The sequence below is a fragment of the Triturus cristatus genome, chromosome 10 (assembly GCF_964204655.1).
Source record: "Triturus cristatus chromosome 10, aTriCri1.1, whole genome shotgun sequence".
In the NCBI taxonomy this organism is placed as follows: domain Eukaryota; kingdom Metazoa; phylum Chordata; class Amphibia; order Caudata; family Salamandridae; genus Triturus; species Triturus cristatus.
In genome coordinates, this window is record NC_140593.1 from 911,667,378 (window position 1) to 911,693,951 (window position 26,574).

The window sequence follows — 26,574 nt, forward strand, 5'->3', positions numbered from 1 at the left end:
CACACCTCCGCTTTTCGCCCCTTTCGTGGCCAAGGAAGGGGCGCCTCCTCACGTCCGCAAAGCCACCAGCCGCAGAACCAACCTGCGCGCGGTCGCGGACGTGGCTTCCGCCGTGGCGGAAATGGAGGCCGACGTGGTCAGCCCACATCCACCCCGGCAGCATCCGCCTCAAAGCCTTCCTAGTCCGAGCTTTCAGGCCCATGCCACGCCAGTGGGCGGCAGAGTTCGCCATCACCTGCTCCACTGGCGGTCCATAACATCGGACAGGTGGGTGCTGCAAATCGTCCGAAGGGGCTACTCCCTCCCCTTCGAGACGACCCCTCCAGCCATGCCACCGCAGCACCACCGTATCTCGGGGGATCATTTGGATCTTCTCCGCGAGGAAGTTTCGGCTCTCTTGGCCAAGGGGGCCGTCGAGCGCGTTCCGAGTCCAGAAGTAGGTCGTGGTTGTTATTCCCACTACTTTCTGGTTCCCAAGAAGGGCAAGGGGGGCCTGCGCCCTATCTTGGACCTGCGGAACGTCAATGCCTTCCTCCGAAAGGAAAGGTTCAAGATGCTAACGTTGGCTCAGGTCTTAGCTGCCCTAGACCCTGGAGACTGGATGGTAGCGTTGGACTTGCAGGACGCATATTTCCATATCCCCGTCCTTCCGGCCCACCGGCGTTACCTGCGGTTCACGGTGGGCCAGGAGCACTTTCAGTTTACCGTGCTCCCCTTCGGCCTCACCAGTGCCCCTCGGGTGTTCACGAAAGTGATGGCGGTGGTCGCAGCTCATCTGCGCAGATCAGGGGTCCCAGTCTTCCCCTATCTCGACGACTGGTTGTTGAAGGCGGGCTCGCCCCAGGCAGTCGTCTCCCACCTCCAGACTACGGCGGATCTCCTGCATTTGCTGGGGTTTTCCATCAACGTGCCGAAGTCACACTTGAGTCCCTCTCAGAAGCTCCTCTTCATCGGAGCGGTTCTCGATTCGGCGCAGTTCCGGGTCCATCCACCGGAACAGCGGGTCCGGGATATACAGGCCCTGATTCCCATCTTTCGGCCTCTATCCCGGGTTTCGGTCAGGCTAGTGTTGCGGCTTCTGGGGCTGATGGCCTCCTGCATCCTACTAGTGCATCACGCCAGGCGGCGCATGCGGGCTCTGCAGTGGGACCTGAAGTTTCAGTGGGCCCAGCATCACGGCAACCTGTCCGACCATGTCTTGATCTCGGAGGGTACTGCACAGCAGTTGCAGTGGTGGCTCACGGACCGCGAGTGGGTCAAGGGCAAGAGCCTCTCCCTTCCCCAACCGGAGCATGTCGTAGTGACGGATGCGTCCCTCCTGGGATGGGGTGGCCATATGGGAGAGGCGGAGATCAGAGGCCTCTGGTCTCCGGCGGAGTCTCGTCTCCACATCAACCTGTTGGAGTTGAGAGCGATCCGGCTTGCACTGAAAGCCTTCCTTCCCTCTGTCAGGGGAAGCGTCGTGCAGGTGTTCACGGACAACACCACCGCCATGTGGTACTGCAACAAACAGGGCGGGGTGGGGTCGTGGACCCTTTGTCAGGAGGCTCTGCGCCTCTGGACATGGCTGGAACACCAGGGCGTCACCCTGGTGGTTCAACATCTGGCGGGCTCTCTGAACGCCAGAGCAGACGAACTCAGCCGCCGGTGCCTGATGGATCACGAATGGCGTCTGAACTCCGAAGTGGTGCAAGGCCTCTTTCAGCAGTGGGGAGAGCCTTGGTTAGATCTATTCGCCACCGAAGAGAACGCGCAATGTCAGCAGTTCTGCGCGTTGGAATTTCCAAGGCGGCACTCGCTCGGCGACGCTTTTCGTCACGAGTGGAGTTGCGGTCTGTTGTACGCCTTTCCGCCTATACCACTTCTGCCCAGAGTGCTGAAGAAGATCAGGCGCGACCGGGCCCAAGTCATCTTGGTGGCTCCGGATTGGGCACGAAGATACTGGTATCCCGAGCTACTCAGTCTGTTGACCGATCCCCCGATACGTCTGCCCCTTCGGGAGGATCTTCTGTCGCAGCAGCAGGGGACGGTCCTCCACCCGAACCTGTCCAGCCTCCACCTCCATGCGTGGAGATTGAGCGGCGGCAGTTGATGCCATTTGACTTGCCTCCTGAAGTCTGTGATATCATTCTGGCAGCCAGGCGTCCCTCCACAAAGTCGGTATACGCCTGCCGGTGGAACAAATTTGTGGCATGGTGCACAGCAAAGGCTGTGGATCCACTTTCCGCCCCTCTTTCTGAGGTTCTCCTCTTCCTTCTTTCTCTGGCCCGGCAGGGCTCTGCCCTGGGCACCCTGAAAGGTTATCTTGCTGCCATCTCCGCCTTCTTGCGGCTTCCTGATCAGCCTTCTCTTTTCAAGTCCCCTGTGGTTACACGCTTTCTCAAAGGCATTACACACACGTTCCCTCCTGTCCCTTTTGTAATGCCTCAGTGGGACTTGAATCTGGTTTTGACATTCCTGATGTGCGCTCCCTTCGAGCCTCTTCACAATTGCCCTCTTCGTCTTCTAACTCTAAAGACTGCTTTTCTGGTAGCCATCACCTCGGCTAGACGAGTGAGTGAGCTCCAGGCTTTATCTTCAAAGCCTCCTTTTCTATCTGTTCATCCGGACAAGGTTGTCCTTCGGCCTCGTCCCTCCTTTCTTCCTAAAGTGGTGACTCCATTTCACCTTGGGCAGTCTGTCACCTTGCCCACCTTCTTTCCGCCTCCGCATCCTTCCAAAGAGGAAGAGAGGCTCCACCGTCTGGACCCAAAACGTGCGCTCTCCTTTTATCTGGACCGCACAAAACAGTTCCGGGTGGACGACCAGCTTTTTGTTGGGTACGTGGGCGCTAAGAAGGGGAAAGCTGTGCACAAACGAACCATCTCTCGGTGGGTCGTTTTGTGTATAAAAATCTGCTATTCCTTGGCTAAAAAGGACCCTCCTGTTGGGCTGCGCGCCCATTCTACTCGGGCCACGGCGGCTACTACTGCCTTGGGACGGGGAGTCCCTTTGCAGGACATCTGTCAGGCGGCGACGTGGGCTTCGCTACACACGTTTGCCAGGCATTACTGCCTTGACAGCCAAGTCCGGAGGGATGGCTTCTTTGGCCGTTCTGTCCTCCAGGACTTTCTGGTGTGATCTTGGTTCGCAGACCCACCACCGGGGATGGTATTGCTTGGGTATCTATTCTAAGGTGAGGAATCTAACTAACGTGTTTCTTTCAGATGAACAAGTTACTAACCTTCGGTAACGATGTATCTGTAAGAAACATTAGTTAGTTAGATTCCTCACCGACCCACCCATCCTCCCCGTTCTGCGAACTGACATCTAGGGTTAAGGTTGTCCTTTCAGGCCCCTAGATTTCATTTTTGGCACCAGTGTCGGTCTTTGCATGGCTCTGCGTTCCTGGCGCGGAAGGCTATGTACAAGAACGGACGTCAGCGCGCGAGGGCGGCGTCTAAGTACTCCGACGACGTCATCCCGGCGCACGACGCCGACGACGGACGCGGAGCCGCAGACGACGCCTAGCGACGCGCAAGGGGTATTGCTGACGAAAAATCTTCCGGATCCAGTCTGACGCCTGGGGATATTCTAAGGTGAGGAATCTAACTAACTAATGTTTCTTACAGATACATCGTTACCGAAGGTTAGTAACTTGTTCGACAGGACTAAATCCTTTTCGGAAGACAAAACAATTGTTTGTAGCTTTCTCCCCACCTCATAAAGGTAATCCCATCTCCAAAGCTGGGATTGCAAGGTGGTTTGTAAAATGTATCCAAATATGCTACCAAAAGGCTAAACACACATTAACAATTCCCCCTAGAGCGCATTAAACACGCAAAATAGGGGCGTCCATGGCATTTTAGGGAACATTCCCCTAGAAGACATTTGTACGGCAGCCACATGGTATACAACACACACCTTCACTAAACACTATTGTGTTGACGTGCAGACCAAACAACAAGCTTCTGTAGGCCAAGCTGTTCTTAAAACACTCTTTCAAAGTACTGCAACCGATACAGGTGACCACCGCTAGGGGAGACACTGCTGTACAGTCTAAGCTAAGTGCGTGATCTGCAGATCATATTCCTCGAATGGAAAATGCTACTTACCAGTATGCATCTGTTCTTGGCATGTAGAGCTGCAGATCCACACACGCCCACCCGCCTCCCCGGGACCTGTATCTGTTCCAGTACTGTCTTTAGATATATACACATGGACATCCTTTTTCTTTTCTACTAACTCCATCATTTCCCAACATGGCGAAAAACAATCTGAGGATGGAGTCGATACCCATGCGCACTATCGTCCAAGGGAGGAGTCACCTATCTCGTGACTACAAAGACTTTTTCCATGACAACAGGGTGCAAGCATCCGAGCCCAACACCAGATGGCGATCTAATGCTAAGTGTGTGAATCTGCAGCTTTACATGCCAAGAACAGATGCATACTGGTAAGTAGCATTTTCCTTCCTTCCATAGGATTGCATTGACTGCTATTCTTGAAAATTGTTCTTAAGTGTGGGGTTTGGTTTGTAGGGAACATTGACAAAACTGCTAATTTACTAAACGTGATTTACGTACCTTTTGTCTAGGAAATGTCTAAGTGTGATATCTAGGCATATCACAATGATTAGCAAAAGTAATCTGAAAAGTAATCCAATAGGTAACGTACAAAGTAATCTGAAAAGTAACTGAACACTAATTTTGAAACATTGACTTATCTGTATTGAATCAACTACATTTGAACCTGCATTCAATTGTGAAACATTGCATAAGATTTTGCAAAGTATTATTTCACTTACCTGAATCAGGCTTGGCTTGGTTCTAGAAATAAAATAACTCAATTATATGTTTGATACAAACAAATCAGTCTTTGAGTGTGTGACATCATTTGCTGCCTGGGTGTGTACAACAATTGCTTAACTCTTCCCTCTGATAAAGCCTTACTGCTCACCCACACTGCCACAAATGGAGAGTAAGGTGCTATCTACTTTTACCTCTGCCTACCTTTGGCATTCCACTGGACTCTGTGCACACTATACCTTACTTTCGTATATTATATACAGAGCCAGCTTCCTACAGCCATTTACTTCTGACCCGACCTACTCTCAGTGGTAGCTGTTGACGAGCAGTCAAGGGCTCTCTCAGGGGCCTGGGTGAAGGAAGTGGCCCAATTCGGGTCACGCAGGTCACTTACGACCACCTATATGCCTTCCCAATAAATGAAGAGTCGGTCAGACAGAAGAGAATACAAACCAGTTAGTTTATTGGTAACACGCTGCAGCGGAGCCCAGTCTGACCAGTCTCCTGAGACGACTGTCTAGGGGTCTGGTCTCCCTCCACATGGTAATACAAATTATACGATTGCAACACCTCTAGAGTCCCGCCCAAACCGGAATTTTCCAGCTCAGGCCACGGTGAACAAAGAAGGCACATAAGATGGGCAGTGCCACTGGGCAGGGAACATGCTAGCTCAGTCTCAAGGCCCCTCGGCAGCTATCTACCATGCAAAGCGTTGAGAATGAATGTATCTAACGGTAAAGGTATGCATCAATGAATGGTACATTCATTAGTACTGGTAGGAAGTAACAAGTGAATACAGACCCAATCAGTGCTGTATTGGTTAACTTATCCAGCCGGACAGAGGTTCAGTATTTAATTTATCAGCAAGTTTTTTTGAATATAAACAAACACAAATACTGAAAAGTGGGACACAAGCATGCATCCTACTACACAAATATACAAACATAAAATAGGGAGAACATTTAAGCGAGGCTCAGGCAATGCTTACGGTTTGTTTTGACAAGTAGTATGAATTTTAAGAAACCAATCGCAAGTAACGTCTCTTCACAGTTAATAATGACATCACATTTAGTGCATGAGGCGTTTTAAGGTGTCGACGGCGTTTCGATCCAAGTGAGCAATGCGTGGATCATCTTCAGGACATTATATTAGCATGCCTGTATATAAGTGCCTAAGATAACGGCCGTCGCAGATATGCGGTACTGGCAGGTCGAGGATCAAGGGGCACTTCAGGAGGGGCTGCGTGTAATATGACTTCGCGATGGCTTCAAGTAAAGAAATTGGAGGGATTCACGGGAGTGGAGCTACAGGCGTGTGCTCGGACGGCGTAATGACCAATAGTCGATAAACGCACCGTGCTGCTCAGGGGGTCAGCATCCGGGATAGCTATCAGGATGAGCAGCACATTTATTAGTACAGCAAAGCTTCAGCCTTGAAAAGTACAAACAGAAGAGCAGGGCAGCTTTCTTGCAGAGGCCAGTATTTTAGAGACAGACACTCGATCTTAGTTACAGAGCAATATGGCATCAATAAAGATGGCGCCATGCAAGCTGACTTTACAATAATAGAGGCTCGAACATAGCACATAGGGCAGTTTAATCATGTGGATTACGGGAATAACATTTTAAATCTAAAATAGGTGCCGAGGCGGATTTATAGGTACAGGTGAGTGAAAAGGGCTCATAACTCCAGAGTGCACACAGTATTGCCAATAAAAGAAGCATTTTATTTCTAACTTTACACATTTAAAGGAAAAACAACATTCATGAGCAACAACACAATCCCCTAGAGGTTGGGGCTCTAGCTAGTAGTTGTCAGGTAAATCCCTGTCCCGCCCTCTTCCTTAAAACGTGGTTGGGTTATTCACTGTTTTCCGCATCCGGTGAATACTCACTTATTTGCTGCTTGAATTTTTTGAATTAGTCAAACGTGTATGGTGGTGCATCAGCACCATCGGCAGCAAGATCCCTTAAGCTCCCCAAGCCCAGTTTTTGTCTAATCCACTGCAGTGGTATGGAAGCATGCAGTGAGGTCCCTCTCGACGGGGACACACACGTTTGATGAAATCGGGCTGCTTGCTGTAAACGCAGCAGCACCCGGCAAGGCTCAGGCTGAGGCTCACTCCCCCGACCAAGGCTGCTGTCTTGTCCCAGCGATCCGAGCTTCTCCCACTCCACAAAGAATAGGTAAGTCAATCTTGCCCTTACGGGGGTATGCAATCCTCTAGCTCCTCACTGTAGCCCAGAGGCGGTGAGACATCCCTTGTGACGTCCTTCACTCCTCGGGAAAAGCAGGCTGGCACAGGTTTTGGTGTGCATGCTGAACCGCTAATTACAGCTGCAATCTTCCGTCCTAGTAACAACCAGAACGTCTGGCAATGTTGGTACGGGCAGCCCCTTCTAGCATACGGCGTTGCCAGACTCCAGGCGAGGCGCCAATTGTAAGGGGAGCTGCTTAGCGCTTGCCACCACATAAAAACATTGGTGTTGGGGCGGAAAAGTCCACTGCATGGTTAAAGGCGTGTACCCCCTGCCCTTAGTGCCCAACTGCACTGTTGTCTAGATCCTTATTGCTAATTGTTTTGTCACAGGTAAACCTAAATCATGCAGTATGCTATGACCTAGGCCTGTCTCACTCATTGAGGACCCAAGAGGGGCACCCAAAGCACTACCCTCTTAGTAGTGGAAGGCTACCTGCTTCACCAAGAGTTAAGCAAAACAAGCACAGTAGTGGCAGCATACCGTGTAGTGATCAGTAGTAGTGAACCAGTTCTTTTTATCCTGCGTCACTGGAGTGAGGCCTACACTCAGTCAGCTTCTGAAAAGTCCTGCTGCAGTGTGCTTTACTGTGAGAAAGTGCCATCTTTCTTGCATGGTATGCCCCCACTTTTTGCTGAATGTACTTGTGAGTGTACCCTGGACTCCTGCCAATCAGGTGCACAGGGCCTATGTTCCTTCCCTAAAAACACAAATTGGCAAACCCACATGTCAGCCCCTGGTAAATGGTACCCTAGGTACCCAGGGCCTTGTGACCAGGGAGACCCCCAAAGGCTGCAGCACTCATTGTGCCACCCTTAGAGGCCCTGTACCCTTACACACACACACACACACACTGCCCTTGCAGGCTGGGTGGCTGGGTTCAAGACAAAACAAAGAGTCGCCATGGCACATCTCTGTGTGCCATGCCATCACCTACACTGCCATGGCATACATCAGCCACCCCTCTAGCTGGGTGCCCTATGCCAATGGTGTGGGCACAGGAGCAGGAACCCTGTGCCCCTACAGTACCCAGGTCCATTCCTGGGCACTGTAAGTGCAGTGCTGTCATTTAAGAGTACATGGTGCTGAGAGCTCGTCAAACACGAACTCCACAGCACCATAATGGCAACACTGAAGACTGATAAGTTTGGTATCAAACTTCTCAGCACATTAAACCCACACTAATGCCAGTGTGGGATTTAATGTACCAAGCACCCCAGAGGGCATCTTAGAGATGCCCCCTAAAACCTAACCTACAATCCACGTCTGTTCTGAGGCTTCCTAGGCTGCCACACAGCAGTCATGTTTCTGGACCCCTGGGTAGGAGAGCCCCAGCACTCCTGGGCCTGCAACAATGCACATCCTGGGTGAAGTGCTACATCTCCTTCCCCAGGATGGGCAGGGGGAAGCTTCAAAGGCATACCGCCTCTGTGAGCTTCCCCAGGCCACTGCAACCCCCCACTCTGGCGGGAAGCTTGGCCGGAAACCCCAAATTAGGACAGGGGATGTGCCAGCCTGCCAACCCCACTCCTCAGGTGGGGGAGGCGAGGTGAAGCACATCTCAAGGCTCTCGCAATCTTGAAGATGGGAAGCCCTACCCTATCACGACTAGGCTTCGGCCCCCTCCCACAGGAGAGAGGCAGGATAGGGGGTGTACCCACCCCAGGACAGGGACCCATTGGTCCCTGCCCTTCACCTACCTGTAACGCCCCTAAATCTAGTATTTAGGGGCACCCTGAACCTTCCTTCCCCAGATTCCAGATTCCAAGATCCGAAGAAGAGCTAGAAAAAAGAAGACCTGCCCTGCAGCTGTTAAGAAGAGGAAGACACCAACTGCTTTGGCCCCAGCCCTACCGGCCTGTCGACCCTCGAACCTGCTCCTGCTACAACCCGGCATCTCTTGTGGCTAGCAACCTCACAAACCCCGGAGGACCTGGCTCCCTTTTGGCTCTAAGCACCTGGGACTCCCATGAGCAGAGGCTCTGCTCAAACTCAGCATCTAATCCCTGGCATCAGCCCGGAACCGCGAACCCTGCACACTCTGCACCCGCCAAGCCTTGCCTGTGCCGGAGTGAACAAAGACCACGAGGAAGACTCCCCGGAGATTGTGACCCCGAGTCCGGCACCCAAGGACTACCCTCGACGCTCCTGACGACGCCTGCAGCCTCAGAACCAGGTACCTCCCCAATCGCGATCAACAGAGGTTAAGATTTCCCGACACCAAAAGGCACCCCGGCGCCTTGCGGGCCCCTGTGCCCAACTCCTGGGTACCAACTTACCTCTCGAAGTGGTGGTGGCGCCTGAAGAATCTTCATCCCGAGCTTGCAGTCTTTTTCCAAACCGGAGCTTTCCCATTGAAATCAATTGAGCGCCTGAAGGCTCAAAAGCACCCTGCACCCAGCCGCCCGAGTGGCCCTGGCAGTGTAACCTCTGAACCTATCTACATCCATCTGCCTTGAGCAAGTGACCAGGAGCCCAGCTCCCACAGCCGCGTGGCCTGCTAGTCAGCAGCCACCAACCAGGGCCCCCCTGCCTCCCATAGGATAACATTGGGCCTAACTCACTCTGCATCCGGCTGCCCCTGCACCGCTGAGGGTGTGACAACTGTACCTACCTGACCCTGGGAGACCCCTGAGTCTCTGCCTAGAACCTTAACTCTGCCAGTCGAGTACTTACCCAAAAGCCGATAACTCAATTTTCTCCATAGGGTAACATTGCCTGGTTTCTTCTGAAATTTCTTCCAAGTGTGGATTTTCTAAAACTTAAAATATTCACCAAAAATCAGCCGAGTAACGAAAACGAAAATACTTACCTGCTTTTAGGAGAGATCCCAGTGCTGGATCTTCGTGCCCAGCACTGACCCTGAAAAATATTCACAACCGTACTTACCAGTAACCCAATTTTCTTCCATAGGTAACCATTGACTGTTTTTATGTGAAATTTCTTCTAAGTGTCGATTTTTGCAAACTTTAAATATTCTTTAAAAATCGTGCTAACTGTGAAAACGTAATTGCTTACCTGTTTTAGCTAGAGGTCCCAGTACTGAGCCTAGGCACCCAGTACTGGATTACAAAAGTAACGAGAACATACTATGCCTGCAACTTGCATTTTCTTCCATAGGAAATCATTGACTGTTTTCTATGAAATTTCTTTTAAGTGTCAACTTTTAAAATAGCTATATATTTCTTAAAAATCACAACAGTAACTAAGTCGACTTTTATCACTTGTTTCTAAGAACTATCCCAGGACTGAATCTAGGTTCCAGTCCTGGAGTTACAAAAGTAATCCTGAATGTAATCTATTGCAAATAACTTAAAATTTTCATTGCTCTCAATGCAATATTGTGTTTGAAATTGTGTTGCCTATTGCAACAACCTGTAACCAGTATTTACAAAAGCCAATTGCGTATTGCAAAAGTATTTACTTAAAGCATCTCATTCTGAGAAAGTATATTTTAATACCTATTGTTGGTTCTAAAATAAAACAAACATATCTTTTTTATATAAACCATTGGCCTAGAGTTCAGTTATTGAGTGTGTGAGACCATTTGCTGGCTGAGTGTGTGCAACAAATGCTTTACACTGTCCTCTGATACTGCCTTACTGCTCGACCAAGCTACCACTTTAGAGAGTAAGGTTATATCTAACTTTAGCCTCTGCCAAGCCTCTGGGGACTGTGGACTCTGTACACCCTGTACCTATTTGGGAACAGTATATACAGAGCCACTTTCTCACACCTGAGCATCGAGACTTGTGCGTGCCGTATTTGGTGACCCAGTTTGCCAAGAGGGGCGACCGTAGTGAGAGCCAGTGCGCCGGAGGAATCACACCATGACTGGAAATACCATGGCATCCCGGTATACCATAAGGGGCTGCCAGTACCAACATTACCAGAAGTTCAGGTTGTTACCCAGACAGAAGAATATGCCTGAGACCAGCGGGCCAAGCCCGCACACCAAGACCTGCTCCTGACCGATTCCCCTGGGGATCATGAAGGACGCCACTGGAGACGTCTCACCTTTTCTGGGCTCCAGTCGGGAGCCGGAGGATCGAGTACACCCTCTCACCCCCTCCTGTGAGGATCATCTCGAATGACTGGGACAAGCCGGCAGTGGTGCTTGAGGAAGACCACCTGCCAGGTGCTGACGCTTTGTTCTGCGACCAGCCAAACTTCACCGATCAGGTTCAGAACATGTGAGCTCCCATGGAGAGGGCACTCGCTACGCCTTCATACCACCGGAGCAGGTTAGACTAGAAGTGGGCCTGTTAAGCCAGGCGGACTTGCTGCTGCACCATAGACACCTTTTACTAATTCTTAAGAGTCAAAGGGGGAACTCTTGAGTGCAACCTTTTAGTTAGCATTCCCTGGAAGCGGCCACCAGTGAATGGAGAATCACCCCGACCGCTTTATAAGGAAGAGGGTGAGAAAGAGAGTCCTCTCCTCAATGGGATTGTGGTGTTGCTCATGAATTTTATTCCTTTGAATGTGTAAAGTTAGAAATAAAATACTACTTTTTTTCATATAAGTATTAGACTGGCCATTGATTTATTGTTAATGTTGTGTGCACTTTGAGTTATGGGTTGTGATCACCCTTCCCCCCCCGAAGGAGCCTTTGACTCCTCACCCACATCTACCACTGAGAGTCAAGCGCAGAAGGATATTTTGTCCTGTTGCTCAGGATCCATAATAAGTGTCCCCAGGACATCCTTGGTAAAAGGTCTCAACCACCACTGTTGGGCTAGCTAGCCCCTGCGTTGCCTCGTGGCCCTATAAATGGGGTTCTGACATAGGCATCTATGACATTTATAGTGCATAATGCAGTTAGCGATGAGACTGTTAGCTTTCTTGTGATTGTTTTACAACCTCTGAGTTGTAGGGGCTACGACTTGGGAGTACTGATCAACATGTTAGCAGTGTTGATTAAATTCTGTTTAGAATGTGAGGAAGGGGGCTTAAACATGCATTATTACAGATAGAAATTACTATAGCAAGAAAGCTTGTAAATATTTTGTATACACTTGTATTAGCTTCAGTGTTACTCCAGGAATCACATGTATAGATGTCATCTGAAGTTATCTGAAAAAATCTGCCACCAAGAAAGATACTATCTATGTGGGCGAATTCCCATTGTAAAGGATGAGTTTGTAACCTGCTGGTCATTGGTTTTAGTGTTTATGGGTCTGACTCAGTTTTTTGTTGATTCAAAACTAGTGCAATAATTATGCAGAGTTGGTTAGGGATTGATATCAAATGCCAAGAGGCAGTTTGCTGTGCATTATTGATCTTCTTTGCTTTCATATTTCTTGTGTCATCTTAGTTACAGTGGATCGAGGAAGAGATACTTCTGCTTCTGCTCCACGAGAACAAACTTCATCTCTGAAGTCCACAAAGGCTTCCAACCAGGGCAGGGAGCGCGAAAGAGAGCGGGAGAGAGAGCGGGAGAGAGAGCGAGAAAGAGAGCGAGAGAGAGAAAGAGAGAGAGAACGTGAACGAGACCGTGAGGGAGAACTTGAGAGGCAAACCCCCAGCAAGGAGAAGAAGAAACGAAAGCAATCTTTATCACCCCCACCCTCAGGATATGAACAAAGAGGAAAGAGGCAAGAAGACAGGCAAGTAGCTCCAGGCAGACGTTGTTATGCATGACAATATTGTGTTTGAGTTCAGGAATTAACCTGATTTTTTTTTTTGTTACTTACATGTGAGCAGGCACCTTTTTTTCACCTGTCATCTTTTTACATCTGATGCATTTCACCCGAAAGGATACTGCCCCATCCCTATCCAGCTTCCCAAGCACAATACAAATTAAATTCTACCACAGACCTGTTACCACTTTCACTACACCTATAAGCCTGATTCAGTTGATAGTGTGCTTGTAGTAAGTCTGAGGCATAATGTCTTAGACCATCTTTATCCTGTAAATCTCTGTAATTCATAAACTTTTCACCATTTACTTACATGCACAGGCTCCAGGAAGACTTCATATGTTTATTTTCAGGTTTGAAGACCTTTGTATACTAGGCAACATTTTCAGTTATTTTAAAATGTGGCCATTTAAATCAAATATGTCCTGATAAATTGCACTTCTGCACAATTCCTTATAAAACTCCATCCAATGATTTCCAATTATATTTATAAACTATAGTAAAGATTTCTGTAGGGCACCTTGATTGTTTTTTCAAATTTGAACGCATCCCTAAATAAAGGAGGCAACATTTGCAGTTTTTTTTAATGCAACTACGTAAAAAAATCAGTAATGCCAAATTACACTAAACTTAAAATAAACACCATTTGAAAATTGAAAACTAAATATGAAAATGGTCGTTCAAGGCAGGTGGGCTGCTGAATTCATATCTGTGCATAGATCGCCGCCTAGTGTTGGGTCCGGATGATAGCACATTGTTGTCCTGGAAGAGTCTTCGAAGTATCACGAGATAGGTGGCTCCTCCCCTGGACTACAGTGCGCATGGGCATCCTCTCCATCCTCAGATTGTTTTTTTCCGCCATTGGGTTCGGATGTGCTTATCTTAGCTCCAGTTCGGAAACTTTAGTTTAAGGCCAAAAGGCCTTTAGATTTTGTCGGTATTGTTCGGTATCAACCAGCTTTTTTGTTTTTTTAGTAACTTCTTCACGCTTTTCGGATCCGCTTCGGTCCGAACATCGATCAACGCTCGACGATGGAATCGAGGACTCCTTTCAAAAGATGTCCTTTATGCCATGCGAAATACCCACATGTCGATGTCCATCCGGTGTGCAACAAATGTCTCTCACCGGATCATGATGAGTCAAAATGTATGGCCTGCGCCCGGTTCCGCTCGAAGAAGACTCTGCGGAATCGACGGGCGGCGAGATTGGAGGCACAGCAATCAGCGCCTGCCCCGGTCAACATCTTCGGAACCAAGGATGAGGAAGTCGAGAGCGTAGCAGACATAGACTCCAGCCATGCTTCCGAACGTGAATCCCGATCGGAAGACAATGATGAGGTGATCTTCGAGGATGAAGACGTCGTCGAGGTAGGAGACGATGATGATGCCCTTGGGGCCGAGGAAGACAGCTCCAGCGAAGAGCTAGGCCAATCCATCGATACGGAGGCCGAGAGACAAATTCTTCATGAGGCTCAGGTCGAGGGATCGCCTGCGGGCCTTACCCGAGATCAGTCACACAGTTCTTCGGCCCCGCCTCAAGGCCCGGCCTCGAACATTTCACAGGAGCCATTAATGTCGAAGACGACTGGATTTCATTCAGTGAAACCGAAACCATCCGTCGCACCGGTTACATCGAAACCGAAAGTGCAACTGGTTCAGGTCGGACCAAAGGCTTCGAAGCCCTCCACTCCTTCGACGCCGACGCAGGTCATCGGCACCGAACACGCCAAAAAGGACTTCGGTGCCGAGCTCACCAAGAAGGGTTCCGGCACTGAGTCAAAGAAGAAGGCCCTCGGTCCCCACAAGGCGCCTCGGCCTATGGCACCGAAGATTGCGGCCCAACCCACCAAGGTCATGGTGGTCGATCCGTCTGCGTCGACATCAAAGAATGCGGCGCCTACCAAATCATCGGCTCCGAGGAGCGTCGATACCAACCTTCGGATAGACGCCCCAAGGACTTGGAAAAAATCGGACACCGCATCGACGCCTGCCTCCAAAGTGCCTACCGGTTCCAAAGCGCCATCTGCGTTCACATTGCAACAGGTCTCCGCGTCGTTGCAACGCATCAGGGACCGGGCAACCCTCGAACCTAAGTCGGGAAAATTACACCAGAGAAGGGTTTGGAGTCATACAAGATTCCTTCAAAACAGAAACTGCCAGCAAGTTCCACACCAGTGCTTCAAGAAACCTTTCAACCCTACCTTCAGGACCCACCGTCTTTTTCTCCAACGCATTCGGAGGCAGATGACGGAGAGGACTATATAGGGGATGGTACCACTTATCCGGTGGATATCGATCCTGATGACAACCTGCAAGACCCAGATCAGGCATGGGGAGACCCCACCGACCAGGGTAACGCACCAGATGCTCCTGACACGCAGCTTTATAATATAAAGACATCTCCCACGGAGGATACTGCTGCCTTTAATGCCCTCATTGAACGGGCTGCTGCCAATCATGGAGTAGAACTCCATTCTGATACTGTAGAGGAGGATTTCTTAGTGGACACGTTCGCCTCCTCTGAGAAAACCGTCAAAACTCTGCCTATGTTGAAGGGGGTTCTAAAACCTGCAAAAGACATTTTTAAAGAAACAACCAGGGCACGGATGTTGAACCCGAGAATCGAGAAAAAATACAAGCCAGCACCCGGAGACCCTATGTACATTAAGGGTCAATTACCATTAGACTCCATGGTTGTTTCTAATGCTCGCAAACGAGCACATTCACAAACAGGTGATGCTCCTCCCCCCCCCGACAAGGAATCCAAAGTGCTGGAGACTTCAGGCAAAAGGATAGCAGCGCAAGCAGCAAACATCTGGCGCATTGCCAACACCCAGGCACTCCTGGCCCGTTATGATAGGTCACACTATGACACTCTAGAATCGCTGCTACAACACTTGCCAGATGATTACAAAGAGGCAGCGGAGCTCCTTATCAGAGAGGGCCAACTCCTTACAAATGCGTCCATCAAATACGCACTAGATGCAGCCGACACTGCAGCGAGGGCGATCAACACTAGTGTAATGTTGAGGAGGCACGCATGGTTGAGAATCTCAGACTTCAAACCTGAAATTCAGAACAATATCTTAAATCAACCGGTCAACCCAGACTTTTTATTTGGCCCCGAGGTTGACACTACCCTCGAAAAAATTAAGAAAGACACTGAAACTGCAAAATCTATGGGGGCTCTGCAGTCGCAGCAGTTTCGGAGTGGCTCCTGTCGTCGCCCCGGGAATAGAGGAGCAGCTAGAGGTCAGGGGTCCCAGCAGCAGTACAATAAAGGGAATACACAAAGTACCTATGATAAAAACAATAGAGGTGGATATCGTGGATCCAGCACCAAAGGCAGAGGACGTGGGTATGGCAACACCAGGTCCTCCCCCAAAAACAAACAGTGACGCCTTCTCCCTGCCCCCCGACCACATAACACCTGTCGGGGGGAGACTCCAACAGTTCCTGTCAGTCTGGAAGTCCATCACCACAGACAGGTGGGTCAGGGAAATTATCCAGTACGGTTACTGTCTCGAATTAACGTCCACTCCACCCAACATACCGCCAAAGCACCGTCCTATGTCCGTAGAGCACTTGGCATTATTGCAGCAGGAAGTACTAAGTATGCTGCAAAAAGGTGCAATAGAAGTCATGCCCGTAAACCAACAGGGGACAGGAGTGTACTCTCTGTACTTCTTGGTCCCAAAAAAGGACGGATCTCTCAGACCTATACTTGACCTGAGACCCCTCAACCACTACATTCTGTCAGAGCATTTTCATATGCTCCCCCTCCAGCAGGTTCTACCGTTACTCAGTCAGGGAGACTTCCTAGCCACACTGGATTTGAAAGATGCGTATTTCCACATACCCATACACCCATCACACAGAAAATATCTCAGGTTCACTATTCAGGATCAACATTATCAGTTCAAAGTTCTCCCTTTCGGAGTAACAGCAGCACCCAGGGTCTTTACCAAGTGCCTAGCGACAGTGGCTGCACATTTACGGAGACAGCACATTCACGTCTTCCCTTACCTGGACGACTGGCTTGTTCAGGCAAAGTCAGCCCAGCAATGTGCCAGCCACATATCCCACACCATTCACCTTCTTCACAGTCTAGGATTCTCAATAAATTATCCAAAATCACATCTTCAACCCGCACACGTGCGCCAGTACCTGGGCGCGACCATAAACACTCTGGAAGCCACGGCTCAGCCAAATTTGGTAAGGATCAACAGCATGCAACTGCTGATCACAAAGTTCAAACCTCAACACTCCCTTCCAGCGCGAGTGTTCATGCAGCTGATAGGCATGATGGCCTCCTGCATCTTCATAGTCCCGCACGCGAGACTACACATGCGCCCGCTTCAGGAGTGCTTGGCACGTCAATGAAATCAGGCTCAAGGAAAATTGACAGACCTAGTGTTGGTGAGCGGTCGGGCATCCAACTCTCTGCATTGGTGGAATCCACAAAACCTTTGCAAGGGCCGACTGTTCCAAGAGCCTGTTCCACAAATAATACTGACGGCGGACGCGTCTCTCCAGGGATGGGGAGCTCATGTACTCACTTACACAGTGCAGGGACTATGGACGACACAGCAAAAGAAGATGCACATCAACCTTCTGGAACTGATGGCGATCTTCCTGGCAATGAAGGCATTCAAAGTACACTTGTGCAACAAAGTCGTGTTGATCCGGACGGACAACATGACTGCCATGTACTACATACAGAAACGGGGAGGAACACTCTCTCCACAGTTGTCTCATCTGGCTCAGAGCATGTGGAAGTGGGCCATTCAGAGGAACATATTCCTCATGGCGGACACCTCCCGGGCAAGGACAACCAGATGGCGGATCTGCTCAGCAGACACAGCCACCAGATGCACGAGTGGGAGCTACATCCGTCAGTACTCCAACCGTACTTCCAACAGTGGGGCCATCCAGAGATAGACCTATTTGCCACAAACGAAAACGCAAAATGCCAAAGCTTTGCCGCCAGGTTCCCACATCCGCAGTCCCAGGGCAATGCGATATGGATGAACTGGTCCGGCAGATTTGCGTACGCTTTTCCCCCAGCGCCCTTGATACCGCTGGTGGCACGCAAACTGCGGCAACACTCCCTAACACTCATCCTAGTTGCTCCCACGTGGGCACGCCAGCCATGGTACACCACGTTTCTAGAACTTTCTGTGGTACCGCATCAAAGACTGCGGCTAACACCCCAACTTTTAACACAGAACCTTGGCGCAATTCAGCACCCAGATCCGCAGCAGCTAAACCTAGCGATCTGGCTCCTGAAGTCTTAGAGTTTGGCTACCTCAACCTGCCTCCTGAATGTATGGATATCATCAAGGAGGCCAGGAGAACCACAACCAGGGCTTGCTATGCGGCTAAATGGAAAAGGTTTGTCATTTACTGTACTCACAATGACATTAATCCGCTGGATGCATCCATTCAGAACATCATCTGTTACCTGTTACACTTATACAGATGCAATCTGGCGTATAGCTCCATCTGTATACACCTCACCGCGTTAGCCGCCTATCTTCAAAACAGGCAGCACCTCTCTTTATTCAGGGTGCCCGCCATCAAAGCCTTCTTAGAGGGACTCAAAAGAGTGATTCCTCCAAGGCATCCACCGGCTCCAGTGTGGAACCTAAATGTGGTCCTCACCAGATTAATGGGTCCACCTTTTGAACCTCTACATTCATGTGAGATTCAATTCCTCACCTGGAAAGTAGCTTTCTTAGTGGCGATCAATTTGTTGAGAAGAGTTAGTGAACTCCAGGCACTAACCATTCAAGAGCCATTCATACAGGTTCACGCAAATAGGGTTGTACTACATACCAACCCCACGTTCATGCCTAAAGTCATATCGCAGTTCCACATGAATCAGACTATTGAACTGACGGTTTTCTTTCCTAATCCAGAAAATGTCGCAGAGAGGATGCGTCATACAGTAGATCTAAAGAGGGCCCTCATGCACTATATAGACAGAACAAAGGATTTTAGGAAAACACAACAACTCTTCGTTGCTTTTTCTCCACATCACAAAGGCAACGCCATTTCCAAAGCAGGGATAGCCAGATGGATCGTTAAATGTATTCAAATTTGCTATCAAAAAGCTAAACGCACATTAACGATTCCCCCAAGGGCCCACTCTACACGGAAGTTAGGTGCGTCCATGGCTTTCCTGGGTAACATTCCTTTAGAGGAAATATGTAGAGCAGATACATTGTCCACTATACATACATTTACCAAGCATTACTGCGTAGATGTACATTCAAAACAGCAGGCAGCTGTAGGACAGGCTGTTCTCAAAACGCTTTTTCAGACTGCTGCAGCTGGCACGGGCAGCCGCCGCTAATGGAGGGACTGCTATATAATCTATGCACAGATATGAATTCAGCAGCCCACATGCCTCGAACCGAATATGCTACTTACCAGTATGCATCTGTTCTTGGCATGTAGGGCTGCTGACATTCATATCGCCCACCCTCCTCCCCGGCGCCTGTAGCGGCTGCAGCACTCAGACTTACTGTATAACATGGTAATCACTTACTGTATCTACTCCATCACTGCCACAATGGCGAAAAACAATCTGAGGATGGAGAGGATGCCCATGCGCACTGTAGTCCAGGGGAGGAGCCACCTATCTCGTGATACTTCGAAGACTCTTCCAGGACAACAATGTGCAATCATCCGGACCCAACACTAGGCGGCGATCTATGCACAGATATGAATGTCAGCAGCCCTACATGCCAAGAACAGATGCATACTGGTAAGTAGCATATTCGTTTTCTTACTTAACTGTCACTAGAGTGAAAAAGAAAACCAGCGTTTTAAGGATGCCAGAAGCTGATCAGTACAATCATATCCATTTAATTCTTTCTGCTTGCAGTGAGTGGTAGGATCCCTATCACAAATCAACTTACTCCGAAGCTTTTTTTTTCTTTTTTCTTTTTTTTTTTTTTTTTTTTTTTTTACAGGAAAGCCAGTTTTATTGTGGGATTTAAAAATTGTACACTGTGTTTTAGAGCGTGACACCTATTCCAATATCTGTCATGTAGTGCTAGCAGTCATTTTTTTTCTGTCTGTTTCTATGAGGTGTCTGTAGTCTGCCCACAGTCACAATCTCCGTTTTCTTTATCTTGGAGAGAAGTAGTCCGGTTTGAGGAAGATGTTTTTTTTATCATTCTTCCTGTTTAATCCATTAAGACATTTAATATCTGTGTGAAATTATCATGAATAATGCTGATGGGTTAGAGTTTGCCTTGGGGCTAAGCTGGATGAGGTGGGAAAATCTGAATCTTGCTTGTTCCATAAGTGAGAAGTAACATGAATCCTCTTATTTTGCCCTCAAAAGACCCCACACCATACTTGGTGTCACCTTTGCTCTTGGTTTGATTATTATGAACATTCTTTCTGATGTCAGAACACTACTAGCTCTCAAAATTTAGTGTTGAGATTCCCGAGGTCAATCAGGGGTTTGCCATTCACTCCTCCTGTGTGGGACCCCATTGTCGAACTCTAGATCTTATAAGATTATTAGGACCCTTTCTCTCTCTATAGATGCTATTGAGCCTGCAGCTCAGGGTCTGTCACCATTTCAAGCCACAGACGAAGACACTGCACCAATATAGCACCCAAAGGTACCCAGAGTACACCAGAAGAAGCGCAGATTCCTGAAATGTCATTGTCTGTTTCCTTAACTACCCTCAAACAGTCAGCTCTCGACGGCTCAAAAGTCTAGTAAAAGACACAGTAAGTCCCCCAGAAATGAGCACCGTAATAAAATAAATGTCCTTAGTCAGAGCACTTCCAGTTGGACTGGTCAAGAAAAGAACACGTTAGACATGGTCTCTTCACTGGTGGTGTTGAAAGAATACTGTTGTATTTGTCTATCGCTGTTGTCACTTAAACTGATACCAGAACATTGTAGAAGATACTAGAACAGTGGAACTTAGAGGTCACAAAGTTCTAGAATGTAGAATGAGGAGCCTGACCGCTCCTAAACTGGGATTTGGTATGCTGTGGCTAAGGTGTATGGAATAAACCTGATGCTTCTTTTCATTCATTCGTCTGCTTATTGCGTAATCTTTTTATCTTGCATTGGACACTGGCAACAAGGACGGGAAATGTCCAGCTACACCTCCACACCCACTCGATGCAGCCGGAAAACAGAGTGTGGCCAATCTCAGGAATTGAAGGGTTTTCAGGGGGTTTCCCTGGTCACACGAATGAGTCTAGGATCATTGTGTCAAACTGACTCTGGTACACAGTGAGTGCTTTTGCCGATGTTCAATGGCTCTGAGCCTGAGCAGCGAGTAATTGGCTACTTATGGCAGTTGCTTTGGTAACTTATCGGTCTTCGCGACGTGACCCCTGTTCACCGCTTGAGTTATTGACTTAGGAAAGAAACTGTGTGCCAGAGCGATGTGGTTATTTCAATCTCCATTGAGCGCGTAAACAATTAGAGGGATGACTATCTGTGTGTGCACAGCCTTCTGACAAGGGTGGACACTGTACATGAGGAATCCGCTCCTTTTATACCGCCAATCCTAATCGGCTACGAACTGATGGGAGCGTGTGTGATGCCACGTACATGCAAGAATCAACTGTTGTGAGAAGTGCCCACGGACCATGAAAATTCCTCACACAAGTGACTACGAACTGATGTGAGCGTGATTGACACAGCGCACAAGCTGCTATGAACTGTTGTGTGCTGGAGGAGTGTGCATTCAGTACGAGAGTTCACTACAGTTGACTTGCCTCACTTGCAGCACAATGAGGAGAATTCGACGCCCCAGAACCCGAATTAGGGTCTAGCTCCAGTAGGACCGCTCACCTTCCTCAAGTCTGCCTTTCCGGGTACAAGCAGCACCTTTGTTTCCGTGGGGTTCTGTGGGAGCCCAGAGGGAGGAGCATCTGTGTGGAGTCTTGGGAAGTGCTTTCTGTGGTACACCACCTACTGCCTGGTGTTTGCCGCGTTATGTCGTAGGCCTGCAAGGTGTACTCGCCTCATTGATTCTGAGCTTCAGAGTCCTATCCTGTCTAAGCAGAGCCAGCACCACCTGGAGGCAGAGAGAGCAGAGGGGCAAGAAATCCTAGAGCATCTATCTGATCTGAGTGCTGATGAATCCAGGGGGTTAAAAGAATACAAAATAAGCATAAAGAAATTAGATAATCATTTCCTTCCAAGGATCAGTACAATAATGGAGTGTCATCATTTTGGGAAGCACTCGCAAAAGGCAGGATAAACAGTAGAGGAATTTGTGTCTGAGATGCTTAAATTGGCAGTCTCATGTAAGTTTGAAGCAACAAGTGACACACCCATCCGGGTCTAATTTTTGTTGAATTGTAAAATTGAAAGGATATTGGGGGGGGGGGGGGGGGGGGGGGGGAACTTTGGCTAAACGATGATCTTCCCTTAGGAGATGTATTGATTGAGGCAAAACAAGTAGAGCACATGATGAGATGTCTGAAAGAAATTAAGCAAGCCACTAATAATAAGGCAAATGTACAAATAGTTTGGGATGAGAAAAATGAGTTCCAAGAACAGGAGGAGGGTCTGCGACTTCCCTTAGGAGATGTATTGATTGAGGCAAAACAAGTAGAGCACATGATGAGATGTCTGAAAGAAATTAAGCAAGCCACTAATACTAAGGCAAATGTACAAATAGTTTGGGATGAGAAAAATGAGTTCCAAGAACAGGAGGAGGGTCTGCGACTTCAAGGGGCAATGCTACAAATGTGGGAGGGTTGGCTACTTGGTGAACAGCAAGGAATGCCCAGCAATGAAAGCTGTATGTAATAAGTCTGGGAAGAAAGGACATTTTTTGGCATGCTGTAGAAATAGCTCTGGTAGCAAGGCACCTGAGAAACAAGGTGTGTCTAAGGTGTGTGAAGAAATTGTACTGCAGATGACTGATGGAGGGAGTAGGAGTCGAGGTTTTTCGCAAGTATAATAAACTCTTTGGGGGTCTACAGTTATCCTCGATAGGGTTGTCCTCTTTCCAATACTGAGTATTGCTCGTTGGATTTCCAGAGCCATTCGCTATTGCCATCAAGCAGCAGGCAAGCCATTGCAGACAACTGTACACGCTCACTCTACCAGAACTGTTTCAGCCTCAATGGCGCAGTTTGCTGGTGTAAACACAACAATTCTTGATGGACAGAATGCAGAACAATTTCATATATTCACCCCAGTACAGAGATCTGGGCCTAAATCATTGTGTTCGAGGCATGTGGGCTGCTGAATTCATATCTGTGCATAGATCGCCGCCTAGTGTTGGGTCCGGATGTTTGCACGTTGTTGTCCTGGAAGAGTCTTCGAAGTATCCTTGGATAGGTGACTCCTCCCCTGGACTACAGTGCGCATGGGCATCCTCTCCATCCTCAGATTGTTTTTTTCCGCCATTGGGTTCGGATGTGCTATCTTAACTCCAGTTAGGAAAAAACTTTGTCGAGGCCAAAAGGCCTTTAGTTCGCGTCGGTACTGTTCACTCGATCGGTTTCGACTCTACCTGTTAGCTTACTAACTTTAGAACCAACTTTTCGCATTTTACCTGACCATCGACGACACCGACGATGGAGTCGAGGACACCATTCAAAAGGTGCCCGGTATGCAATGCGAAATATCCCCATATCGACGTCCATCCCGTGTGCAACAAATGTTTGTCGCCGGAACACGACGAATCGACATGCATGGCCTGTGCCCGGTTCCGTTCCAAGAAGACTCTACGGAATCGACGTGCGGCGAGGCTCGAAGCGCAGCACGCGGCACCGGCCCCGGCAGACATCTTCAACGCCGAAGATGTCGAAGAATTGGAAATCCTACCATCCAGTCCCGTTTCTGAACATGACTCCGGTTCGGACGACGTCGACGAATCACTCTTTCGAAGAGATGAAGACAACACCGAGGTAGGAGACGGCGATGAGGCCTTAGGGGCCGAAGAGAGCAGCTCCAATGACGAGCAAGGCCTACCCATTCAGACTGACGAGAGCCCAGTGCCACAGTCTTTGGCTCCGGTCGAGGGATCGCCTTCGGGCCTTACCCGAGACCTATCCCGCAGTTCTTCTGCCCCGCCCTCGGTCCCGGCCTCGGACGTTCAGCGGCAGCCATTGCTACCTAAACCGGCTGGTTTCCCTTCTACAAAACCGAAACCGAAAGCTGCACCGGTACAAATGAAACCGAAACCGAAAGTGGCGCTAGTCGGGTCGAGGCCTTCCACACCTTCGACGCCAGCGACACGCGTCGGCACCGAGCGCACCAAGCGAGACTTCGGTGCCGAACTTGAAGCGGCCGACGCCGGAGTCGGCATACGGAAAAAGGCCCTCGGTGCCATCACACCTGCTCGGCTCGCGGCGCCGACGCCATCGACTCCGAAACCAAAGGCCATACTGCCGGCTGCGTCTCACGTCGCCTCCACGGCAACACCGAAGCCTCATGCATCGAAAACGTCGACGGCCATTACCGACCCTCGACTCGATGACCCACCGGCGCCAAAAAAATCCACGGCCGCCTCTACAAACCTGGTCGGCGCTAAGGCCTCGAAAGCTCTTCAAGTGCGCACCGTTGCAGCGCAAAGCAGCAAAACCCAAATGGTCCTCCAGGACACATCGGGCCCCGGCACACTAAAAGCTCAAGCAGCCTCTTCGGCGCCAGCCAACATAACTTTTGGCCTGCCGCCATCCACGGTCCCGAAAATGTTCCAACTCAGGACACGGGTCACCCACACCACGGTTACACCTGCCGAGACGTCTCCGCCACAGTACATCGACGCCAACACCGGCAGGATGATTATCCATGAACGGAGGATAACTTCGGAGCCACCTTTGGACACTTTCAGGATCCCACTAAAAAGAAAGATGCCTGTGGACTCAGAACCTGTGCTTCACGAATCTTTCGACTCGACCTACCAGGATCCACTATCATTCTCTCCCGCACACTCCGACACGGATGCGTTGGCAGACTATATGGATGACCAAGTCCCTTACCACGGAGACATGGACCCTGATGACCAACAGGACCCTGATCAAACTTGGGGCGACCCTGCAGACCCCAGTGCACCTCTAGATGCACAGGACCCACAACTCTATGGAGCGAAAACATCTCCCACAGAGGACACTGCAGCGTTCAACGCTCTTATTGAACGTGCTGCGAATAATCATGGAGTGCACCTTCACTCTGACACCGTGGAGGACGACTTCCTTATGGACACTTTCGCCTCCTCAGAAAGGCATGTAAAGACTCTGCCCATGTTGAAGGGGGTCCTCAAACCAGCCAAGGACATCTTCAAGGAACCCACCAGGGCAAGGGTGATAAACCCCAGGATCGAAAAAAAGTACAGATCAGCACCTGGGGACCCTACTTACATCAGAGGCCAATTACGTCTCGACTCCATTGTCGTTGCGAATGCTCGCAAGAGGGCACACTCGCAAACGACAGGTGACCCTCCTCCCCCGGACAAAGAGTCCAAGGTGTTAGAGACCTCTGGCAAGCGAGTTGCCGCCCAGGCTGCCAATATATGGCGCATAGCCAACACTCAAGCACTCCTCGCTCGCTACGATAGAGCGCACTATGACACATTGGAGCAAATACTCCAACATCTCCCTGACCCGTACAAAGAAGGTGCAGAAATTCTTATCAGAGAGGGACAGCTACTCACAAATGCTTCCATCAAGTGTGCACTAGATGCTGCAGACACGGCTGCCAGGGCCATAAACACAAGCGTCATGCTGCGACGACATGCCTGGTTGCGAATCTCCGGATTCAAACCGGAGGTGCAAAATAATATACTAAACCAACCTGTCAACCCCAACTATTTATTTGGGCCGGAGGTCGACACCGCCCTTGAGAAAATAAAAAAGGACACGGACACTGCAAAGTCCATGGGCGCTCTCCAGACTCAGTCCTTTCGTCGCCCCGGAAATAGAGGAGCAGGTAGAGGACAGGGGTCACAGCAGACATACAGCAAGGGCAATACCCAAACCACCTACGATAAAAACACCCGGGGTGGATATCGTGGCTCCAGTAAAAAGGGCAGAGGACGCGGCTACGGCAACACCAGATCCTCCCCCAAGAACAAGCAGTGACGCCCTCTCCCTTCCTCCCGACCACATAACACCTGTCGGGGGAAGGCTACAAAGGTTCCTGTCCACGTGGAACTCCATCACCACGGACAGGTGGGTCAAAGATATTGTCAAATACGGTTACTGTCTAGAGCTAACCTCCACTCCACCCACAATACCACCAAGAAACCGTCCTATGTCCTCAGAGCACTTAACGCTCTTACAGCAGGAGGTGCAAAGTATGCTTCTAAAAGGCGCTATAGAGGTCGTACCCGTCCACGAGCAGGGTGCGGGAGTGTACTCCCTCTACTTTTTAATACCAAAAAAGGACGGGTCACTCAGACCTATATTAGACCTGAGACCCCTGAACCAGTACATTCTTTCCGAGCATTTTCACATGCTCACTCTCCAGCAAGTCCTTCCGCTTCTCAAGCAGGGAGACTTCCTGGCCACACTGGACCTCAAGGATGCGTATTTCCACATACCCATTCACCCCTCACACAAAAAATACCTCAGGTTCACTGTTCAGGGACAGCACTATCAATTCAAAGTCCTGCCCTTCGGCGTGACAACAGCACCCAGGGTTTTCACAAAGTGCCTAGCTACTGCGGCGGCACACCTACGGAGGCAGCACATACACGTCTACCCCTACCTGGATGACTTGCTCGTTCAAGCGAAGTCAGCCCAGCAATGTGCCAACCACATGTCCCGCACCATTCACCTCCTTCACAGTCTGGGATTCTCACTAAATTACCCAAAATCCCATCTCCAGCCCGCACACGTACAACAGTACCTAGGTGCGACTATAGACACTCTGGCAGC

The 26,574-nt window shown here is 49.5% G+C and overlaps 1 protein-coding gene across 3 annotated transcripts in view; it reads left to right on the top strand.

Moving 5' to 3' along the window:
- SETD2 (SET domain containing 2, histone lysine methyltransferase) overlaps positions 1 to 26,574 on the top strand; it is a 1,034,666-nt gene that overhangs the window by 665,243 nt on the left and 342,849 nt on the right. For all 3 annotated transcript variants that reach the window (XM_085628742.1, XM_085628741.1, XM_085628740.1), the window contains one exon: positions 12,363 to 12,654. In XM_085628742.1, coding sequence (XP_085484868.1) covers positions 12,363 to 12,654 — 292 coding nt within the window. The remainder of the gene's footprint in view (positions 1 to 12,362; positions 12,655 to 26,574) is intronic.